This window comes from Penicillium chrysogenum (genome assembly GCF_028827035.1).
Source record: "Penicillium chrysogenum strain IBT 35668 chromosome Unknown utg000004l_segment0_segment0, whole genome shotgun sequence".
Classification (NCBI taxonomy): Eukaryota; Fungi; Ascomycota; class Eurotiomycetes; order Eurotiales; family Aspergillaceae; genus Penicillium; species Penicillium chrysogenum.
This window is the reverse complement of record NW_026622752.1, coordinates 4,304,679-4,322,451: the sequence shown is the minus strand read 5'-3', so window position 1 is coordinate 4,322,451 and position 17,773 is coordinate 4,304,679. Positions and strand designations below refer to the sequence as shown.

Below are 17,773 nucleotides of genomic sequence, written 5' to 3'. Positions count from 1 at the left end.
TACTCACCGGAGACTAGGTCATACTAGCAATTATACTACAAAAATCAACTATATAGACCTAGGTTATAATATATAGGATAAAGAATTCAATTGTAAAGCTTATAAACTCGGTAAATCAAAGCGGATTATATCTCGCTCCTAGTAAGCGAGAGTAACTAGAGTAGGCTATATATTTCATATTGATCTACAGCCTATATCACTACCTAGATTTAATCTAGATACGAAGACTAATACTAGCAAATTTGACAGAAAACATGTTATGATTATTACGGACGATATAACCAGATATCGTCTAACACTATATCTTACTACTAAGGCGGATACTTCCCCAATTCTCTAGAAATTTGCTTAGGAGATACACTAAAAGATAGGTTACTAGCCGTAGGAATAGCGAATTAACAGCGGTACGGAATTCTCTGCTTTTACTAAATAGGCTAAATCGATATATATAACAGTCACTTTATTAGCACCTTATATATATAAGCAAAACGGCGTTTCCGAGTTCTCTAGGTTTTATCTTTTATAGATTGCCCGTACTATAAGAATTGATACTAGCGTACTATAAGAACTCTAGCTAGAAGCTATAAATATAGCTATATATATCATTAACCGACTACGAAAACCACTTTCAAAGAGAGAGCAAGGTGCTTATAGAAATTAGCTTTATCAACAAGCTCCTATTATAGCATAGAGACAGTCTTTAAATTTAAGAAGTCCTAATAATGTCTCTCTCTCCTTCCTTCGGGTATAGTATATAAAGGCATATATTTATATCCCGAAGGAAAAGCGTGTTCAAAGCTAAAAGATAGATACTAGAGTATAGATTAGCCACCTCGTGGGTTACGAGGGTGACAATAGTCATATCTATAGGATTTATAATCCTAAAACTAAGAAGGTTTCTAGACATAGAGATATTATATTTTAGGAGCAAAAATAGGGTATTCCTCACTATAATAAGAGGGATATTATCACTAGAGGACAAACCATTAATAGTCCCCTAAGCATTAAGAGAAGCGTTAGTTCACTAGTCATTATTATAAGCAAGGTTCAACACCTAGTTTAACATCTCCCACTATTAGATATAAGAGTGTAAGAACTAGATAACGAAGATAAAGAATATACCCTATTTATAACCCCTACCCCTACTAAGAAAGGTAAGAAACCTACTTTTAGAAGAACAGCTTCTAGTCTATAGACACCTTCACTAAGTGCGAAAACGGTCTCTATTTCTTCCCTAGAAGGTGCTCTAGGACTAATGTCTTCCCTAGATCTAGCTCCTATACGGAGATTAATAAGGCAAATAGTAGGAATACTAGTAAGAAGGTTTGATAACGAAGACTAGGATTAATATAGCAGAGCTTTATCCGCTATTAGTATAGCTTTTACTACTATCCCGGAAGGTCTGAAAATATAGCAAGTGAAAATACCCCGGAATTATAAAGAAGCACTAAATTCCCCTTCGCTAGAGAAAGAGCTTTAGCAGCAAGCTATAGATAACTAGATCACTAAATTAGAAGTAGCGTAAGCTTACTAGCTAGTTAACACTCCGCCGAGAGGAAGCACTATCTTACTAAGAAAGTAGGTTTACGACCTCAAATGTGATAAGTAAGACTTTGTTATAGAGATAAGAGTAAGATAGGTGATCTATAGCAACCGCTAGAGACTAGGATTCGACTTTAACGACACCTATACACCGGTTACTAGGCCAGAAAGCACTAGATTATTCCTATCTATAGTTACAATTCGCAATATAGAATAGGAGCAAATTGATTACACCACTACGTATCTCAATACGCTCATTGATAAGAGGTGCATTTTTATAAGACCACTAACCGGATACTATCAAAACTCCGATTTCCGGATAGACTAATTAGGATCTAGCAAAGTCTATATGCTAAAGCAAGCATTATACGGACTTAGACAATCAGTAAATCTATAGTACGAAACGCTAAAGGAAGAGCTAAAAAGACTAGGTTTTAAAGAGCTTCCGGATAAAAGATACATTTTCATATATAGAGAGAGAGATCTCTGGCTTTTGCTCTATATTAACGATATATTAAGCGCTACTTTAGATAAGTAGCAGATACAATGGTTCAAAGACAACATCACCTTTAAGATTAAGGTGATAGGTGAACTAGTAAGATTTCTAGGAAGTAGTTTGATAAGAACTATTAATAAAGCTTCTTCACTCCCTAATAGAGTTTCTTCTTCATCAACCATTTTCATCGACTAAGCTATATACTTAGAAGATTTGCTACAGATAGCAAGTCTAGGCAAGGTTTTATCGACATACCTACCTATAAAGTCATTATATCAACCACCTTTCTCTACAATAGAGACTAATACAGTCTTTTCCTCGGAGACAGTTTCTTCCTCCGAAAAATCAGCTTTTAGAGAGGATATTAGCAAGGTTACCTAGTTAGGCATACGTATAAGACCCGATATTACTTTTGCTATAAACAGACTATAAAGAAGAACTACAAATCCTAGGAAGGAGGACCTAGAAGCTCTATCTCAGTTACTAAGATATCTTAAAGGTGCACCGCACTATAGGATCTAACTTAGAAGGATAAATTCAACCGCTATAAAAAGAGGTGATAATAATATGAACCTAATTGGTTATATCGACTCTTCGTTTAACGACTACGAAGATAGGAAATCGACCGAAGTATATATCTTTTACTATACTAGAGCGCCAATTTCTTAGAGCTCACGAAAATAAGACATTATTGCGATAGGGAGCACTATCGCCGAGTACATTACTCTTAATAGAGTAGTGCGGGAAGCCTTTTATTTAAAAAAGATTCTTCTCTAGCTCTACTTGTTAGATGATATAAAGCCAACCCGGATTTACACAGATAGCGACAATGCCGTGGCCATTCTCAAGAAGGATTCATATAACAAAGGGACCAAATGGCTAGATATCAAATACCAATTTGTGAAGTATACTTTGAAAACAAAGCAGATTGAAATCCACCTCATCGACAGTAAGGATAACCCGGTAGATACATTGACAAAAGCACTACTAAAGGTTGACTTCGAAAGGCTTCGAAAACTGCTTGTGAGCAAGTAGGAAGAAAAGCAAGAAAAGCATGCAGATTGAAGCTCTGGATGCTGCCTTTTTCCTTTATTTTTCCTTATAAAAAGTGATTTATTTTCATTGATTTTACTATGCAAACCAGATTGACATATGATGTTTTTCATACTGATATTTTTGATATTAATGCTTTCGAAGATGATCCCAACACTCATTTATCTGATGTTTCTATGGCCCCTCTGTGTATGAGCTCTTCTTCATGATGCTCAGTCTGGGAGGGTGTGTTGACATGCACTGCACGCAGGGTATCTGTTTGGCATGCAGTCCATGCAGGGTATACGTTTGTCTGTGTGCAGACTGAGCTCTTTGCTATCTTAGTCATACAGCTGGTTTATATACCAGCTTTTTCCCATAGATTCATCTATCACCTCTCTTCATCTCCATCTTTCCCCTCCTTCGTAGCCTCAACAATAGGTATATAAAAGCTCTTGAGCCTCACAGGGCGGCATTTGAAGTAGCACACGTAGCCGGAGCACGCCACGGAAGCTCTTCTCAACTAACCCAAAGAACGCGTAATAGGTTGCCATCCAGTCCTCCTCAGCTTGCCCCGGGCCCCAGAAGCCTACAACAAACGAGATGTCCATAGATGTAATAAGAGACGCACAACGCGGTGCCAAAATCCGTGATATCAGAGAAGGGGTGTCCATAGCCTCGTCCATCACAAAGACATTCGCCCCATAAAGAACGTCCAATGCTTCTTCATATCTGTACGATAATAAGTCAATGGTCTGACAGTGGAAGGATACCGACTTGCCCGATTTGACAACATCTCAGCCACTCCACGCTGCCAATTTTGGGTCTCAGGATGTGCATGTACCCCTCGCGGCCCGAGATTGAACAGATATCCTCAACAGGATCATCAATAAATCCGTCAGAATGGTCACAAACAGTATGCCACCAGCGCCAGCGAGGCTTGCTGTGTGGTTCCCGCGATGGCTTTCTCCAAAAGTACCGAATATGCACTCGTCGATCGCCCATAAGCTCGAGGTATACCAGCCTCCTGATCTCAGCCAGGAGACGAAAGAACGGACTTTGCTGCTGTGAGCTTTTCTGTCGAGCTCCAGGGCTGCGAGGGCGTTGCTCTGGTTGGATGGGCAGCTTCCATCGATTGAATATATCGCCGTTGATCTCACAGGTGGAATCCCAGATTCCTATTGCGTTTGGAGAACATTCTTGCAATGTGAACCTGGGCTCTTTCGGCCCTTTTTTTTTTTTTGAAGGGGTTTTTGGGTCCTCGAATATATGTCCTATTCATGTGCTATTGTGAATCACGTAGAAAACCCCCATTGTCACTGGAATAGACAATAGATCGTATTCAAGTGTTGCCGTTGACCATGAAGCCCATTCGAGTTCGAGTTCTTGTACTTAACTTGGACTCAAGCTTCTTCTACTTGAACCAGTTCCCTCTTCCCAAACATACTCTGCTGCAACGCCATCTTTTGTTGTAAGCTCGGTCGAGCTACAAGTCAATGCCGTCTTTCATCTAACAATGTCCCTCTCATGCAGCTTCAAAATGACAGCAACACCAACAGACAGGACAGCAAAAGTCCAGAGATTTCCTGTCCCTCGGTCCGACCCCATCTACCCCCTTTGGCCAAAGATCCGCGGCGAAACCGTCAAAAGGATTCACCTGAACAACTTTCTGATCAACTGTTTTCGGTACGGTAATGGAAACACTGCAGACAGCAACCGCACCGCCGTCGTGATCTGCTAGACAACAAGGAAAAAACCGCATCAATACCACAAAAAAAAAAAAAAAACAGTGCGGTCCATTCTCGACAGGAAAGAGCTGAAGTGGGTGGACGTTGTCTTCGAGGAAGGCCGATTTCTGCGCGGAGCGTCGAGCACCGGGAAATTCGATGACCATAATACGCTGTTTTTGTAACCTCTCCAGGCGTCGCCTCGATGTAAAAGACTCAGCCTCGCCCTTTCGACCTCTCTTCTCCTTCTTCCCCTCCCTAGAACTCCTCTACCTTGCACTTATTGCCGCCCTCTTTCTTTACCTATCGGCCCCACTGGCTATTACGCCCTATTATAGCCCGACGCACTACCCCTTTTATTCTATTCATTTCTAGGTCGCGTCTGTATAAACCCAAGGGCAAGCGGTCGGGTACGGCAGAGGGCCCGCCGTGTCAACTAATACGCAGGGAGAAAGAAGATCGTAATTTTTCTCATAATTTGACCAGGCCGCCCCTAATCCTTCTATCCTTCAAGTATATGGTATGTGCCACATTTGAATTGGTCAAAGTTTTCTTCTATTGCCCCAATTAATTTCTATTCTTAGTGTTATTCCTCAGGGACCCTAACGTAACCGGTACGCGAACTGCGCAGTCCGGAACACTTGAGATATCAGGTTGTAAAATCTTAAAAACAGTGATCTATAAAGGCTTCCCCTTGTACCCTATACTTTTCAGGGTGCTATGTAGTCTCTTTGGAGGGAGTTAGGAGAAAGTTCATGAGTTGGTGATCAAGATATCAAGGTATAAAAAAAAGGCTTTTGAAATGGTGTTCCGGACTGCGCCGCTCGGTGGTGTGATCCATTCGGTGGTGGATTACGTTAGTTAACACTATCACATGGGGGCCAGATTGGCAGGGCGCAAGCAGGATTGTGACATTAGAAGGGTAATCCACCAAGCAGGGCGCATCAGTAAGGGGTTCAGTCTGCGGCACAGAAACCGGGGGCCGTATGCCGCTAATGGGGCCAACCTTGGAATAACTAATCGCTTACATGGACCTCCTGATTGGTCAGCTTGCGTATCAGACTGCGGGTCGGGGTTTCTTCCAGGTACACTCCTAGAGCTGAGAATATAGTCCTGAAAAGTTCTAAAAAATACTATTAGTAATTGTAGATAGGGGTTCTTCGCGTTCTATTATAAATCTTAAAGTAACCAAAATAAAGGGCTTATAACCCGACAGAAACTGACAACTCTGGTATTCAGAGCTATCTAGCTATCTTATACATATGTACTTATATTTGTGGTCATGTCAGGTAATGGCGGGGCCTTAGCCCTATTGGCCGGCTACTCCACCGAACAACTACCATTCTGACCGCCATCGTCACAACCAGACTGGGGCCTGTCAGTTTGATCTACCCCATCCAAATCTCCAGAGGTGATTACTTACACATCTGCAACAGCATTGCTTTCCACCTTCACAAAAAAGGGGTAATTCATAATTACCGCAGGTACACTTCATCGGGCACATGTCGGCGGTTTCGGAACAGTAGATACATTGACGCTTCGTCAAGACATTAGAATGTGTTTCGAGTGGAGAAGCCATGGCGACGCTGGCAGCGAAGCCAAGTAGGAGAAGGCTCATGCGCATTTTCGTATTGCTTTCGCTTGAAGGGAAAATTGATACTGTCGACAGTCTTCAGCATTGCATTGTCTATATCCATTGCGGTAGTAACCAAGTGGGGAGGAAAGGGGAGGAAAGAAGTACTGACCAGATAGAAAGGCGGGTTACTGAAACTTGGAGGACAGGCATGTTCCTTGCGAACCTGGCGCTTTATATGGGTTTTCCTAATAATGCCCGCCCCAGCACAAAGTACTTCCCCGGAACGGATGCCGCAGTATCCGGTGATTTATCTTTCCCTGGTAAGATCTACAATGTAAATGAGATCATGAAAGAGGCTGTACAAGATGTATTGTACTGTACTATGTAAAGAGGAAAGGAAGGATAGCAGTGAACTACCTACATACATAGGAAAAGGCCATGTGACACTAGCAGCAGCAGCATCCGTAATGGACAAATGAGTGCTCTATAATGGATGTTCGAGAAGGGTACCCCAAAAAGGAATGTGGCGAGGTCTACCTAAATATGAACATGTGAATTTGAAGTATTGGCTGGGACCAGGCGCAATATCAAGAGCTCTAATTTGTCCTATTGTTCCTTGATGTTCGCTCCCCGGCATGCCTGCCAAGTGTTTTTCTTTTTAACTACTTTACAGCAGGATTATATATTTCAGGCATTGGGGGTATTTCTATGATTCCTGAAGTATATATTTGTTCTAATATCGTCGATTGGACTGCCCAATGTCAGGCTATCTTACGTACGGGCACTGTATGAAAGCAGGAGCGGAGCTCAAACTATCAGTACCTAGGTATATACACCATTTCGTTATCACATTTTAGAAAGGGCCTGTTAATTGAGGCAGTAACCGGATTGCGTGGTAACCGTGCGAGGCTGAGTACGACGATCCTACTGTTTTAGGAATACAGATGTGTGATTGTGAGCAATCGCATGAGATTGGCTGCTACGTGTAGCCTGGAATATGGTTGCCTCGTTGGGGCAAGCTCGATTCTACTATGAGCCGTGATTAGAGTGAAGATGTACAAATACTGTACTAGAAGTGAACCACAGAAGGAATTTCAAGTTCTCCGGTCCCGCCTAAGGGCTCGGAATGGAGCGGAGGTGGCCCTTGCGAGCAGGTTGAAATAATTTCTTATCAGAGACCTTGGGGGCGGGGGGGGGGTGCTGTGCTTTATGAAATGCATGGACCTGCGCTTTAGGTGGAGGACGGGCTCTCAGTTGGCGAGCCCTGCTATACTTCAACCACGCTGCACAACACTTTTGCACGCCCTCTTTAAGAAGCCTGGTTTAGTGAACGTTCGGACACAATTTCACCGTCAGCCAATTTTCCTCACATTCGAAATTACGTTGAGCTCGCGTTAATGGTGATTCATCAATCCAAGTCCCTACGGTTAATTGCGGTCAGATCAGTTTATTTTCGTGACCACTTGGATTGGTAAAGCACTCCGAATTTCTGCTTCCCTACGGATATGAATAAACAGACGGGTATTCAACAATACGAATCATCTAGCCCCTGTCTCAACGGCGTCGGTTTTTCCTTTTTTCAAATTTGATTTGGATCTTCGCTTTATCGGATTTATGAGGGCGTTTGTGACTTTGAATAGATCATAATTGAGGTCCCTAGCCATCGGGTGTCACCAAACCAAGTAAGGCGACTTCTCTTTTGATAGCATGGGCTTTGGTTGAACCAGATGTGGTAAAAGCTAATCTCAAAAAATTAGACACCGGAGGGACAGCCCTTCCATACCTCTGCCCTTCCCACAGACCTAAATGGGCTGGAGGTTGCCTGTGGGGACAGCGAATGGGGCACCGTACCGGGGTTATTCACGGGCTGAAGACCGCAGCCCTTATGAAATTATTGGCCTTAAGGGCCAAACAATCCATGCGCAGATTCCGAAGAGACCGAAAACTATACAGTGGGCTACATTGTCACAGGATCCGAGTCCAGCCACCCTTGGGGACTCGGGGGATTGGTATTCACTAATTCTAATCCAGCCTATTTAGTCTTGATTGAGATCATATTTGCCGGGGAGCCACACGGGCGTTACGCCCTCTTCATGCCCATTGAGTGGGTCTACCGAGACATCAAAGAGCTTACCGGAGCTACTGATGTCAGATTCAGACTGTAGGGGCCGTCCCCAAACGATTCTCAGACGGGGCTTAGGGGGTCATTCCATGAGTTGTTCCAAATGTTGTTTGACACATGTTGACGCGTGGAGTGACAACAAATCAGCATCTAGCAGAGCAATACCATCGACTTGCCTTCTTCAGCTCAACAACTGACTCTGTACTATTTCTAGCTAAAAGTTTACGTAGTAAACACTTTGCTAATGCCTACGGCGTTTGATCATGTTTTAGTTATGAGTTTAATAGAAACTTCATTGGCAAGTGGCTGTGGTTTTAAAGATCACTTGAAGCCAATACATTGGTTTGAAACTGTATTTGAGCAAGTTAAGTAACCATTGTATACATCCAAAAGATATAGATTCTTAAAATTATGCAGCCGCAGTACCGGGAAACAGTGCAGAAGTCCTTTTAGTGCTGCAGCACCTATCAAGGCCTAGCCCTACTAGCCTCTTCAGATAAAGCTAAATGATACGCGCTATATATAGGACCCGGGTAATATAGACCGAGAACGGATCGCACCAGTGGCAAGAAGTGCTTCTTGCAGAACCTGGTTCCCATATAAATTGGACATGCACCGTACTTAGAGAACAATAGAGTAGGTCAGACCCTTTGGTTGGCTTTTTTGTAGGTGTTAACTGAGTGTGATCTCGAGCTATAGATCTGGTCCTCGCTAAGCGGTATGATACTTACCCGTTCCCACCGTGATAATCCCTATTGTAGAATTCCCGAAGGGCGGGAACGTAATTTCCTAGCTTACCTTGTGCTCACATACTTTGCCCCTTCATACCCTTCCTAAGAATTTTCCGAGGACTTGAATGCTCCAGTAAACCGACTTACAACGTAGCTAAGTAAATTCTCCCGCCGACCTGGCGTTGCTGAAAAGACGTGTTGCATAGATCTGCAGATCAACTTGATAGGTAGCTCGGTAGCCCTACGGCTTTAGTCTCTAATTATCAATACCTCGAAAAGACAAGGATATGCTGATCCTTCGACCTACAAATAATTGAATCCAAGCTATTATATCTCATAGGGAATGCAATTTCTGATGGGAGGAAATATATCTACTCCCGTTGTGGTTTTCTGGTTCGAATTAGTTAACAAAAGATAAATCGGAGGAACGATCAAATTGGCTAGCTCTCACTAAGAGTCTTAATAAAAATGGGCTTTTCAACAATAGGAATAGTGCTTGGAAATGACTTGAAAATATGAAGTGATGATCACGTACACTCTAGGCGGCTGAAAATGAGGTTACAAGTTGAATATTTCAACAATTCCAGGTGGTAGTACAGGATTCCCCATGGCAGCAGTGAAGCAAGGAATTAGTGTCCTTGCTTCAGACGTCGATGATGGCAATCTGGTGACCAGATGGAAGGTATATTAAACAAGCTGCCAATTGACAATACAAGCTTCCAACTAAAACTCAACCAAAACAGATTGTGTCAATCTGGACTGCTCGGCACATCATACTTGTCCTTTATATTATTGAAAGTCATGAAGCGAGCGGCAAGTCTCGTTGCTTTTAGCCTCGTCGCACTAGCTGTGCGGGCCCAGGAAACATGCGAAAGAACCAAGGTTGCTGTCCTGTACGATCATACCCTTAGACCTCACACATACACTTTTGGAATGAACCAGGACTGACAATCGCCAGTGGCGCGGGTGTTGCTGGAGTCACAGCTGCAGTGAGTTTGCCTTATACCAAGGATGCCCCCCTCCCGTATCGACATATTTGATTCTCATATGTGCATAACAGAAATCGCTCTCAGATAATGGGATTGATGATTTCCTGCTTGTTGAGTACCAAGACCGCATTGGAGGACGCATGCATGATGTTGGCTTTGGCAGCAGGCCAGACGGGTATCCGTATATCGTGGAAGCAGGCGCGAACTGGGTAATCTTTTGGTGTACCGTTCGAAGAGTGTTTTCACGTCTAACCGGTATCAGGTGCAAGGAACGGTCCGTGATGGTGGCCCTGAGAACCCGATTTACACTTTGGTAAATCACTCCACGCGGATAGTGTCATAGCATGCAGCTGACAGCGTTCTGATAGGCCAAGAAGAACTTGATCACGACCCTGTATGTGTGGAAATTAGGTAATTAAGATACGACGAATGGTTGCTGACGACTATTACAGGTTCACTGACCAGGATAACACGACATACTTCGATGAAAGAGGTCCAGCAGATTATGATTATGCAATTCGAGAGTTCCAAGAGGCCATGGAAAAAGTTACTATTGACGCAGGGTCTCTCCTACAGCACAATATCCAGGATCGGTCTTTCCGTGCCGGATTGCGCTTGCAGGGCTGGGACCCGGCCAAGGACGATTCTTACCGGCAGACCGCCGAATGGTGGTTATTTGATGGCGAGTTTGTTTACACCCCTAGTGAGAGCTCGGAAGTCTACACCTCTGTGGCAGAGAACGCGACCTTCAACTATTTCTCCGAAGAAAACCTTTTCGTATCTGACCAGCGTGGCTTTGCAACTATCATTCGGGAGGAAGCGGCGGAGTTTCTGGCGGAAAACGACAGCCGTCTACGTCTGAGCACGCAGGTAACGGGCGTCGAGTACCGCAAGGACTCTGTGACTGTGTGGACCAATCGAGGTTGCATCGATGCCGACTACGCTATCATGACCTTCTCGCTGGGAGTTCTTCAGAAGGACGTTGTGAAATTTGCTCCACAGCTTCCTTCTTGGAAGAAATCTGCCATCCATAGCTTCGAGCTGGGAACATACACCAAGATTTTCATGCAATTCCCGTGGGCATTTTGGGATAACGCGCAGTACCTCATCTATGCGGATCCCGAAACTCGAGGCTACTATCCCGAGTTCCAGCCCCTTGACCTCCCGGGCGTGTTGGAAGGGTCGGGCCTCATGGTCGCGACGGTCGTAAATGACCAGTCCTACCGAGTAGAGGCGCAATCCTTTGAAGAAACACAGGCTGAAGTCATGGAAGTTTTGCGGAACATGTATGGCCCGGAAATCCCTGACCCGACTGATCTTTGGTACAAACGGTGGACACAAACCCCTTGGTAGGTTTCCGCAACACATAGCCCTGGCACCCAGAACGTCACTGACAGCACCAGGGCGTATGGATCCTACTCCAACTGGCCTCCCTCCACCAGTATGCAAGCGCATCAAAACCTCCGTGCGAACGTGGGGAATTTGTTTTTCGCAGGCGAGGCCACCAGCCAGGAATTCTTCGGCTACTTGCAGGGCGCCTACTTTGAAGGCAAACATGTTGGTGAAGCCATTGCAGACTGCTTGCACGGAACAGGTAATTGCACAGTTACGGACGACCAGCAAAAGTATCCCGTTTTGACTGGAGTAACACCATACAACCTGTATAATGACGAGCACGGATGGTTTGTCGATACAGTCTCCTAATACATTCGTCCTATCCAATGGGAGGGGAATTATCTGGGCTGTGTAAAGGTTTGCCGGCAACTGTGTACCTCATGGAATGGCTATTTTACCTTTACCGGCTGCTCTCATGCAATCACCCCATTCCTGTTGATGCATGGTTTGCAAGCGGAATCAAAATCCATGTTGCTCTTTACTTTCCCCATCACCTTCTCCTGTTTTAATACCATTTAGATATTTGTGGGCGGATTGCACATTTCTCGGCACCTGTCGGATAATCAGGCTTGAAAAGACGCCAGATGCCATCCGAGAACAACGGTGGGCCACCTGTTGGATGCCACTGACCCAATTCACGAGGGCTATTCTTTCACTGTGGTATAAGCCTATTGGAATTTGGGGGATGTATCACGTAGACACCCGTGGACATTAGCACATTACCTAAGGTACAGTGTCAGCTAAGAGGGAAGGGCGACTGTAGAGACGTTTAGAACCTTATATCGACTTAATATGATGCGACCAATGGTCACGCGGGAGTGATAGAGTGCGTAGGATTCTAATACTCATCAGCTTAAGCCAGACGTACGGGCGTAGGTGTTGTTATAGGGATTGTCAGGTACCAAGACCAGCATGCAAATAATTTGGTATTAGAAGCGTTAAGGTTGACTTAGGGCGTGGGCAACGGGGATAAGGAGCGAGGATGCGAGGTGTAGTGACTCCGGAAGAGAGGGAAGACGAAGCATCTTACAGCCACTCGACCGGGCTAGACGAAAAGGGAGGGAACTTAGATTTGGCTATAGGAGGGAGTCATTTTCGGCGCCGTTTTGACCGCCAGTGGAAATAGGGGGAACAACTGTTTAAAGTCGGGCGCCAATATCAGGACTCGAGGACGACTAACTGTGCTGGGCGGGTGTAAAATAGTACATCGAAAGTTACCGGCGTCAATTCCACAGGTCCTCATATTCTATATGTAACACTTGATTGGCACCATTCAATGTCCTGTTGCCATTATCATTCTGAACTGCCCACCTAGGTAATAGAACCGCCAGGTTCACAATGGTAGGAAACCATTGAGCACTGTGGTGCCACTAGCCAACTCTTCCTGGAACTCACCGAACCCCTTCTCCGCGGCGTTAACAATTCTTAAATAGGGCCGTCTATGAAAGGTATGTACCGCTGCGGGCATGTAATGTTGGGCGGTGGAACTATGCCTTGAAGGTATGCCTGAACATACCCATAGTAACAATTTGACGCCCGTTGATTGATGACTGTATGCTGCATCCAAGAAAAACATCCCGCGATTCAGCCTAGACCCTTGTTTGAGGTGGTTGTGTGATTGAGATTTGATAATAACTTACACCAACGGCTTCTTGCAATAGGAGTACTGATCCGGCAAACCGAGAAGACATCTCGCTCGCCCTGCCAAGGTGTCAAGTCAATTAGCAACATACCAGATGGCGAGACAGTTTGGTCGAAACGTACGATTTCAAGGGCGTTATAGGGTCGATGGTATTACTCGCAAAAAGGATTGGAAAGGACGTAGGCCTGTCTAGTCCACTTATTGGGCCTGCATAGAAAGAAATCGATTAGATCTTGCTTCCAGTGGAGATGTTTATTTAGCTTTCCGGAATGAACTTTAGAGAATACAGAAAGGGAGAGAGAGAAAGATAGAGACAAAACGTGGGATACCTGCCTTGAATCATCATGCTATCAGGCAGCTGCGGTCGGAATGATCTGCACAAGATATTTTCTTGGTAGATGGGGTAAATATCACCGATGTATTTGCTCTTGGAAATTGAGTACTCGACGTAACTCTTGAATCCTTCCATGGTAGTAAGCCGGTTCCTCCGATACGAATCGGCGCACTGAATGGCAAGACGGGCGTCGGATATAGAATTTAATCCGTCGAACATGCCTGTAAGAGCTGACACGTCTCCACGCTCGAGCTGGTGTAGGATATCGGCCATGACTGGGAATTTCTCAAGTGGGGTGTAGATAGTGTTAAGGAAAAGAGCCTTCAAGTCTGAATAGGTGATCAGTGTCGGTAAGTCTCGACTTCGTACTCCGCTTACTGGGACCGGATTGTACTGAAGCTGATGGATGATGTCGTCCATTCTGGCTGTGATGTTGCCTGGCGTGGGTCCCCAGAAGGAACACTTTTCAGGGCCTGCGGAATGGCAGAAGCTCGAGAATACTTTCATGGCCTCGTCCATTTGATCAACGTTATCTCTCCAGTCATTGTTATAATATTGCTCTGCGTTCAAAACACCATCGAGTATCATTCTCCCAACTCGGTCGGGAAACATGGAAGCGAAAGTGCTGCCGATCACAGTGCCGTAACTGATGCCATAACACCACAATTTGGCGTCTGATGGTGACTGACCGGCGACCCTGGCCTCGGCTTCTATAAATGTGAGCAAATCATGGGCAACCGCCGGTGTCGTCACATAATAACCATGAGGTGACTCATTGGCGACGACATCGTTGCACCACTCTCCATAGATAGAGCTTGAATAGTATTGTTCTTCGAGCGATGTAGTTGAGATGTTGGTAGCGCCTGTACTGTGCAGTCGGCTGAAGGCCAACCTTGCTTCAGAATTCCCCGAGAAGCAGTCGAGGCTCAGATCGCTGTTGTTCACACCGCGAGGATCAAACGAGATGAAGTTGTACTGATCTCCGAACATTTGCCCTGTGACAGTGGAGTATGTGAGGAGGAGATCGACACCAGAACCACCCGGACCACCTGACGAGGTGTCAGTCCAGGCACATGCATTTCAGGTAACTTTGTATGATTGATCTGATCGAGATCTTACCGGGGTTGAGTACAATGCTTGGGGACTCGGCGGTGGCATTCTTCCCAGCCAGTTTTATGAAGGCGATTGACGTCGTGCCAAAACTTCTGTTTGAATAATCCAAAGGAACCTCAAGTCTAGAACACGTAAAGTTATCGAAACATGGTGTCCACGTGAGGTTGGCTGATGGGTTAATCTAGATGGCTAGTCAGAAAGCTCAAAAAGCCTTTGATTAGAGGTTGTGGTTCGGCAAAGCCCAAGACTCACAGTGTCAAATCCATATACCATGCTTGGATCACGCCAAATATCGGCTTTGCATCCCAAGCTCATGAAAAGTATGAGTGCATTCACAAGTTGTTTCATTATTATCCCCAAAAGGTTCTCACTGAGCTTCCTGTTAATATTGCTTGCAAGAAAGTATCATTGGACCCGGCACATCGCGAGACCAGGCAGATATTTATACCAGGTGAATTTCCTCAGAGACTTTGTCAAATAAACTTACAGGGTTCACTAAGCTCCTTAGGTAGTGGCATTCTTCCTATCAAGCCACGCTACCTATTGTGTACACTCTCCTGGCGCTTTGCTTGTACGAACTAGCCAATGAATATCTATTCTACCACCAGATCTCACTACGGAGCGTGGGGGCTTAAATTCTTCTAAGATTACCTAGGTGCTTTACTTTCTATACTAAACCTCATGTGAGGTTAAGACTAGCCTTCCGGATGCACTGCATGTACACAGAGATGTCTACCTAGGCAGCCATCACACCTCACCGTAATTGGTGGCTCTACCTTCTTGGCACCCCACCTGTGCGAACTAGCCAATCAGAATTTATTAAAATATGTTGTCTCAGGATTTATCATTGGCTTATCTTCACCCTATTCGGTCCTTCTCCATCGAGAACCTTGGGACTCCCCTTTCTTGGTACTTCTTGCTTGTACCTACGAACTGGCCAATCAATACCTACCTAGGTAGGTAGGTATTTATCACAGTGGTTTATCCTTGGGCTATTCGATTGATCTCTCACCCTCTTTGTTGTACCGTACGTCCTTATTCAAGTGTCCACCGCAAAGGACGTGGGAGATGACCTGCTGGCATACGAACAGATGAATAGAAGGTCCTCCTGAAATTATATTGGCAGCGGCCCAGGGAGTGTCCACTGCTTAAAACAACGCAAAGCAAGTCTGGCCAGCTAACATCAAAGCGATGGACGATATGAAGAAGAACACGAAGATGGCCAACCAAGCTTGGAGAAGAAAGCCTCGCAAGTTCGCTCCAAAATCAAGGCTAGGCTGTAAGACTTGCAAGTGAGTCTAGACACCGTTCTACAGATCAATCGATTGTGTTCAAAGATCCAGAAGAATGACACTCAACGTCGGTGCACCTTTCAGGATAAGACGAGTAAAATGCGATCTATCTCTACCTTCATGCTTGAAATGTCAGTCTACGGGTCGCACCTGTGACGGCTATAGTGAAATGACCATCGCTTTCAAGACCGAGATTGAACCAAGTCATAATCACAACGAAAAGGCCGATAGAGAAGAGAGCTGCAACAGTTATCACCCTTGTACCACGATCAGTGCGTATCATCCCAAAAAGTGGTACTCGAAATACGATGGCCTCAACTTGCAGAACCTCGAACCCTTTATGGTCTTACCAGTGACCGGGTCAGCCCAGGCCGAGGCAATGTGTTTTTTTGAGTATATCTCGATCAAGCATCTGAGTGTATATCGCCCCTGCGAATCATGGCGTAGAACTCTCATATTCTTCTCCCAAACAGTGCCATCAGTGCGGCATGCCGCCATTGCACTGGCCTTGATCCACCGAAACTACATGTATCGCGATTCTAGCGACCATATACATCAACCGCAATCTTCGAAAGACTGGCCACCGGATGCGGCTCCGTTGCTTCACTATAATCGGGCAATTCACTTTCTTTTGAACCAGAGAAGTGCTGACAACACCGAAATAACGGCCGTCACGCTTTTGGTCTGCTATCTCTTCACCTGCTTTGATCATCTGGCAGGCAATTACGTACAAGCAGTGAAGCATCTGCGCGGAGGTGTAGAGCTTTCGTGCAATCTCGACAAGGCTATAGTAAACAACGACAGTACTTATGGCGATTCCGAACCCTCAGGGTTTCGCACGCTTATCTGCCAGGTCACAAGGCAGATCCGCCGCCTCGACATGCAGGCCGTAACATTTCTAGTCGATTGGACTCCAATTGACATCCGAGAGACATTTATGTCCCAGCTTCCACCCTCCGACAGTAGCTTTAGGTCTCTCGACCAAGCCGCCGACCACCTCCAGACCCTCCTCGCTCGGGTAATGAGACTGCGCAATACGGAGCAGCAAATGTCCGTTAAGATGCGGCCGTCACTTTCGTCGCTTAAGGATATTGTTTTCGGGCAGATGGAAACGTGGTCGAGCCTCTTCAACAACACACTGCAAAAAGGCGGATCCTATGAGACAGACTCTGAAGCTTACTCGCTTGAATCACTGCTGCGCCTACAACATACTATCGCATGCACTCTCCTCAGTAGTTGCGGACCTGGCAGAGAAATGGACTACGATGACTTCCTGCCCCAGTTCCAGCAGTGCGTAGCCTTGGCGGGCGACATAGCGGCGGCGCGTGAGCGGTATTCGAGGTTAGAGCCGACTTTTACGCCGGAGACTGGAATTGTTCCCTTGCTTTACATAATTGGGGTCAAATGCCGGCATCCCATAGTCCGACGCGAGGTCTTGAGTATCCTGCGACGGCAACCGATACGGGAGGCGGTTTGGGATAGCATCTCTGCTGCCAGGGTGGTTGAGCGGGTAATTGAGATTGAAGAGGGTGGGTCATGGGGTGGGCAAATGATACAGAGCATGGAACAAATCGCTGTGTGCCAGAGGATCGAGGATTTGTCCTGGGTACATGTCGTCAGTCAGCAGTCTGCGACCAGGTTGGATATTACGTATACGTTCTGCGCACGGGAGGGAATGCATACCGAGACTCTTTTGATATAGCAGACAGAAAGTCTCATAAATTGTGCAGAGGATATGTCGTAACCACGGGTATTTTCCTATCTATTTTCTTGAAGGCATAT

At 45.4% G+C, this 17,773-nt stretch overlaps 5 protein-coding genes across 5 annotated transcripts; 3 read left to right on the top strand and 2 right to left on the bottom strand.

Annotated features, from left to right (window-relative positions):
- Positions 1 to 3,561: 3,561 nt before the first annotated feature.
- On the bottom strand, positions 3,562 to 4,533 carry N7489_007588 (uncharacterized protein; the record flags this gene model as incomplete). The annotated part of the gene is made up of 3 exons (XM_056713338.1): positions 3,562 to 3,802; positions 3,876 to 4,344; positions 4,518 to 4,533. Coding segments are annotated over 3 exons (726 nt in total), but the record flags the coding sequence as incomplete, so codon positions are not given.
- Positions 4,534 to 4,610: 77 nt separating this feature from the next.
- Positions 4,611 to 4,811, top strand: N7489_007587 (uncharacterized protein; the record flags this gene model as incomplete). The annotated part of the gene is made up of 1 exon (XM_056713337.1): positions 4,611 to 4,811. The coding sequence occupies one exon, from the start codon at positions 4,611 to 4,613 to the stop codon at positions 4,809 to 4,811; it is 201 nt and encodes a 66-aa protein (XP_056567052.1).
- Positions 4,812 to 10,027: 5,216 nt separating this feature from the next.
- Positions 10,028 to 11,919, top strand: N7489_007586 (uncharacterized protein; the record flags this gene model as incomplete). Its single annotated transcript, XM_056713336.1, has 7 exons — positions 10,028 to 10,119; positions 10,185 to 10,215; positions 10,287 to 10,424; positions 10,478 to 10,528; positions 10,584 to 10,609; positions 10,668 to 11,564; positions 11,619 to 11,919. The coding sequence occupies 7 exons, from the start codon at positions 10,028 to 10,030 to the stop codon at positions 11,917 to 11,919; spliced, it is 1,536 nt and encodes a 511-aa protein (XP_056567051.1).
- A 1,116-nt stretch (positions 11,920 to 13,035) lies between these two features.
- N7489_007585 (uncharacterized protein) lies at positions 13,036 to 14,972 on the bottom strand (the record flags this gene model as incomplete). The annotated part of the gene is made up of 6 exons (XM_056713335.1): positions 13,036 to 13,116; positions 13,251 to 13,311; positions 13,375 to 13,437; positions 13,582 to 14,635; positions 14,706 to 14,880; positions 14,952 to 14,972. 6 exons carry the CDS (start codon positions 14,970 to 14,972, stop codon positions 13,036 to 13,038), a joined length of 1,455 nt encoding a protein of 484 aa, XP_056567050.1.
- Positions 14,973 to 16,160: 1,188 nt separating this feature from the next.
- Positions 16,161 to 17,693, top strand: N7489_007584 (uncharacterized protein; the record flags this gene model as incomplete). Its single annotated transcript, XM_056713334.1, has 1 exon — positions 16,161 to 17,693. One exon carries the CDS (start codon positions 16,161 to 16,163, stop codon positions 17,691 to 17,693), a length of 1,533 nt encoding a protein of 510 aa, XP_056567049.1.
- Between the last annotated feature and the right edge of the window lie 80 nt (positions 17,694 to 17,773).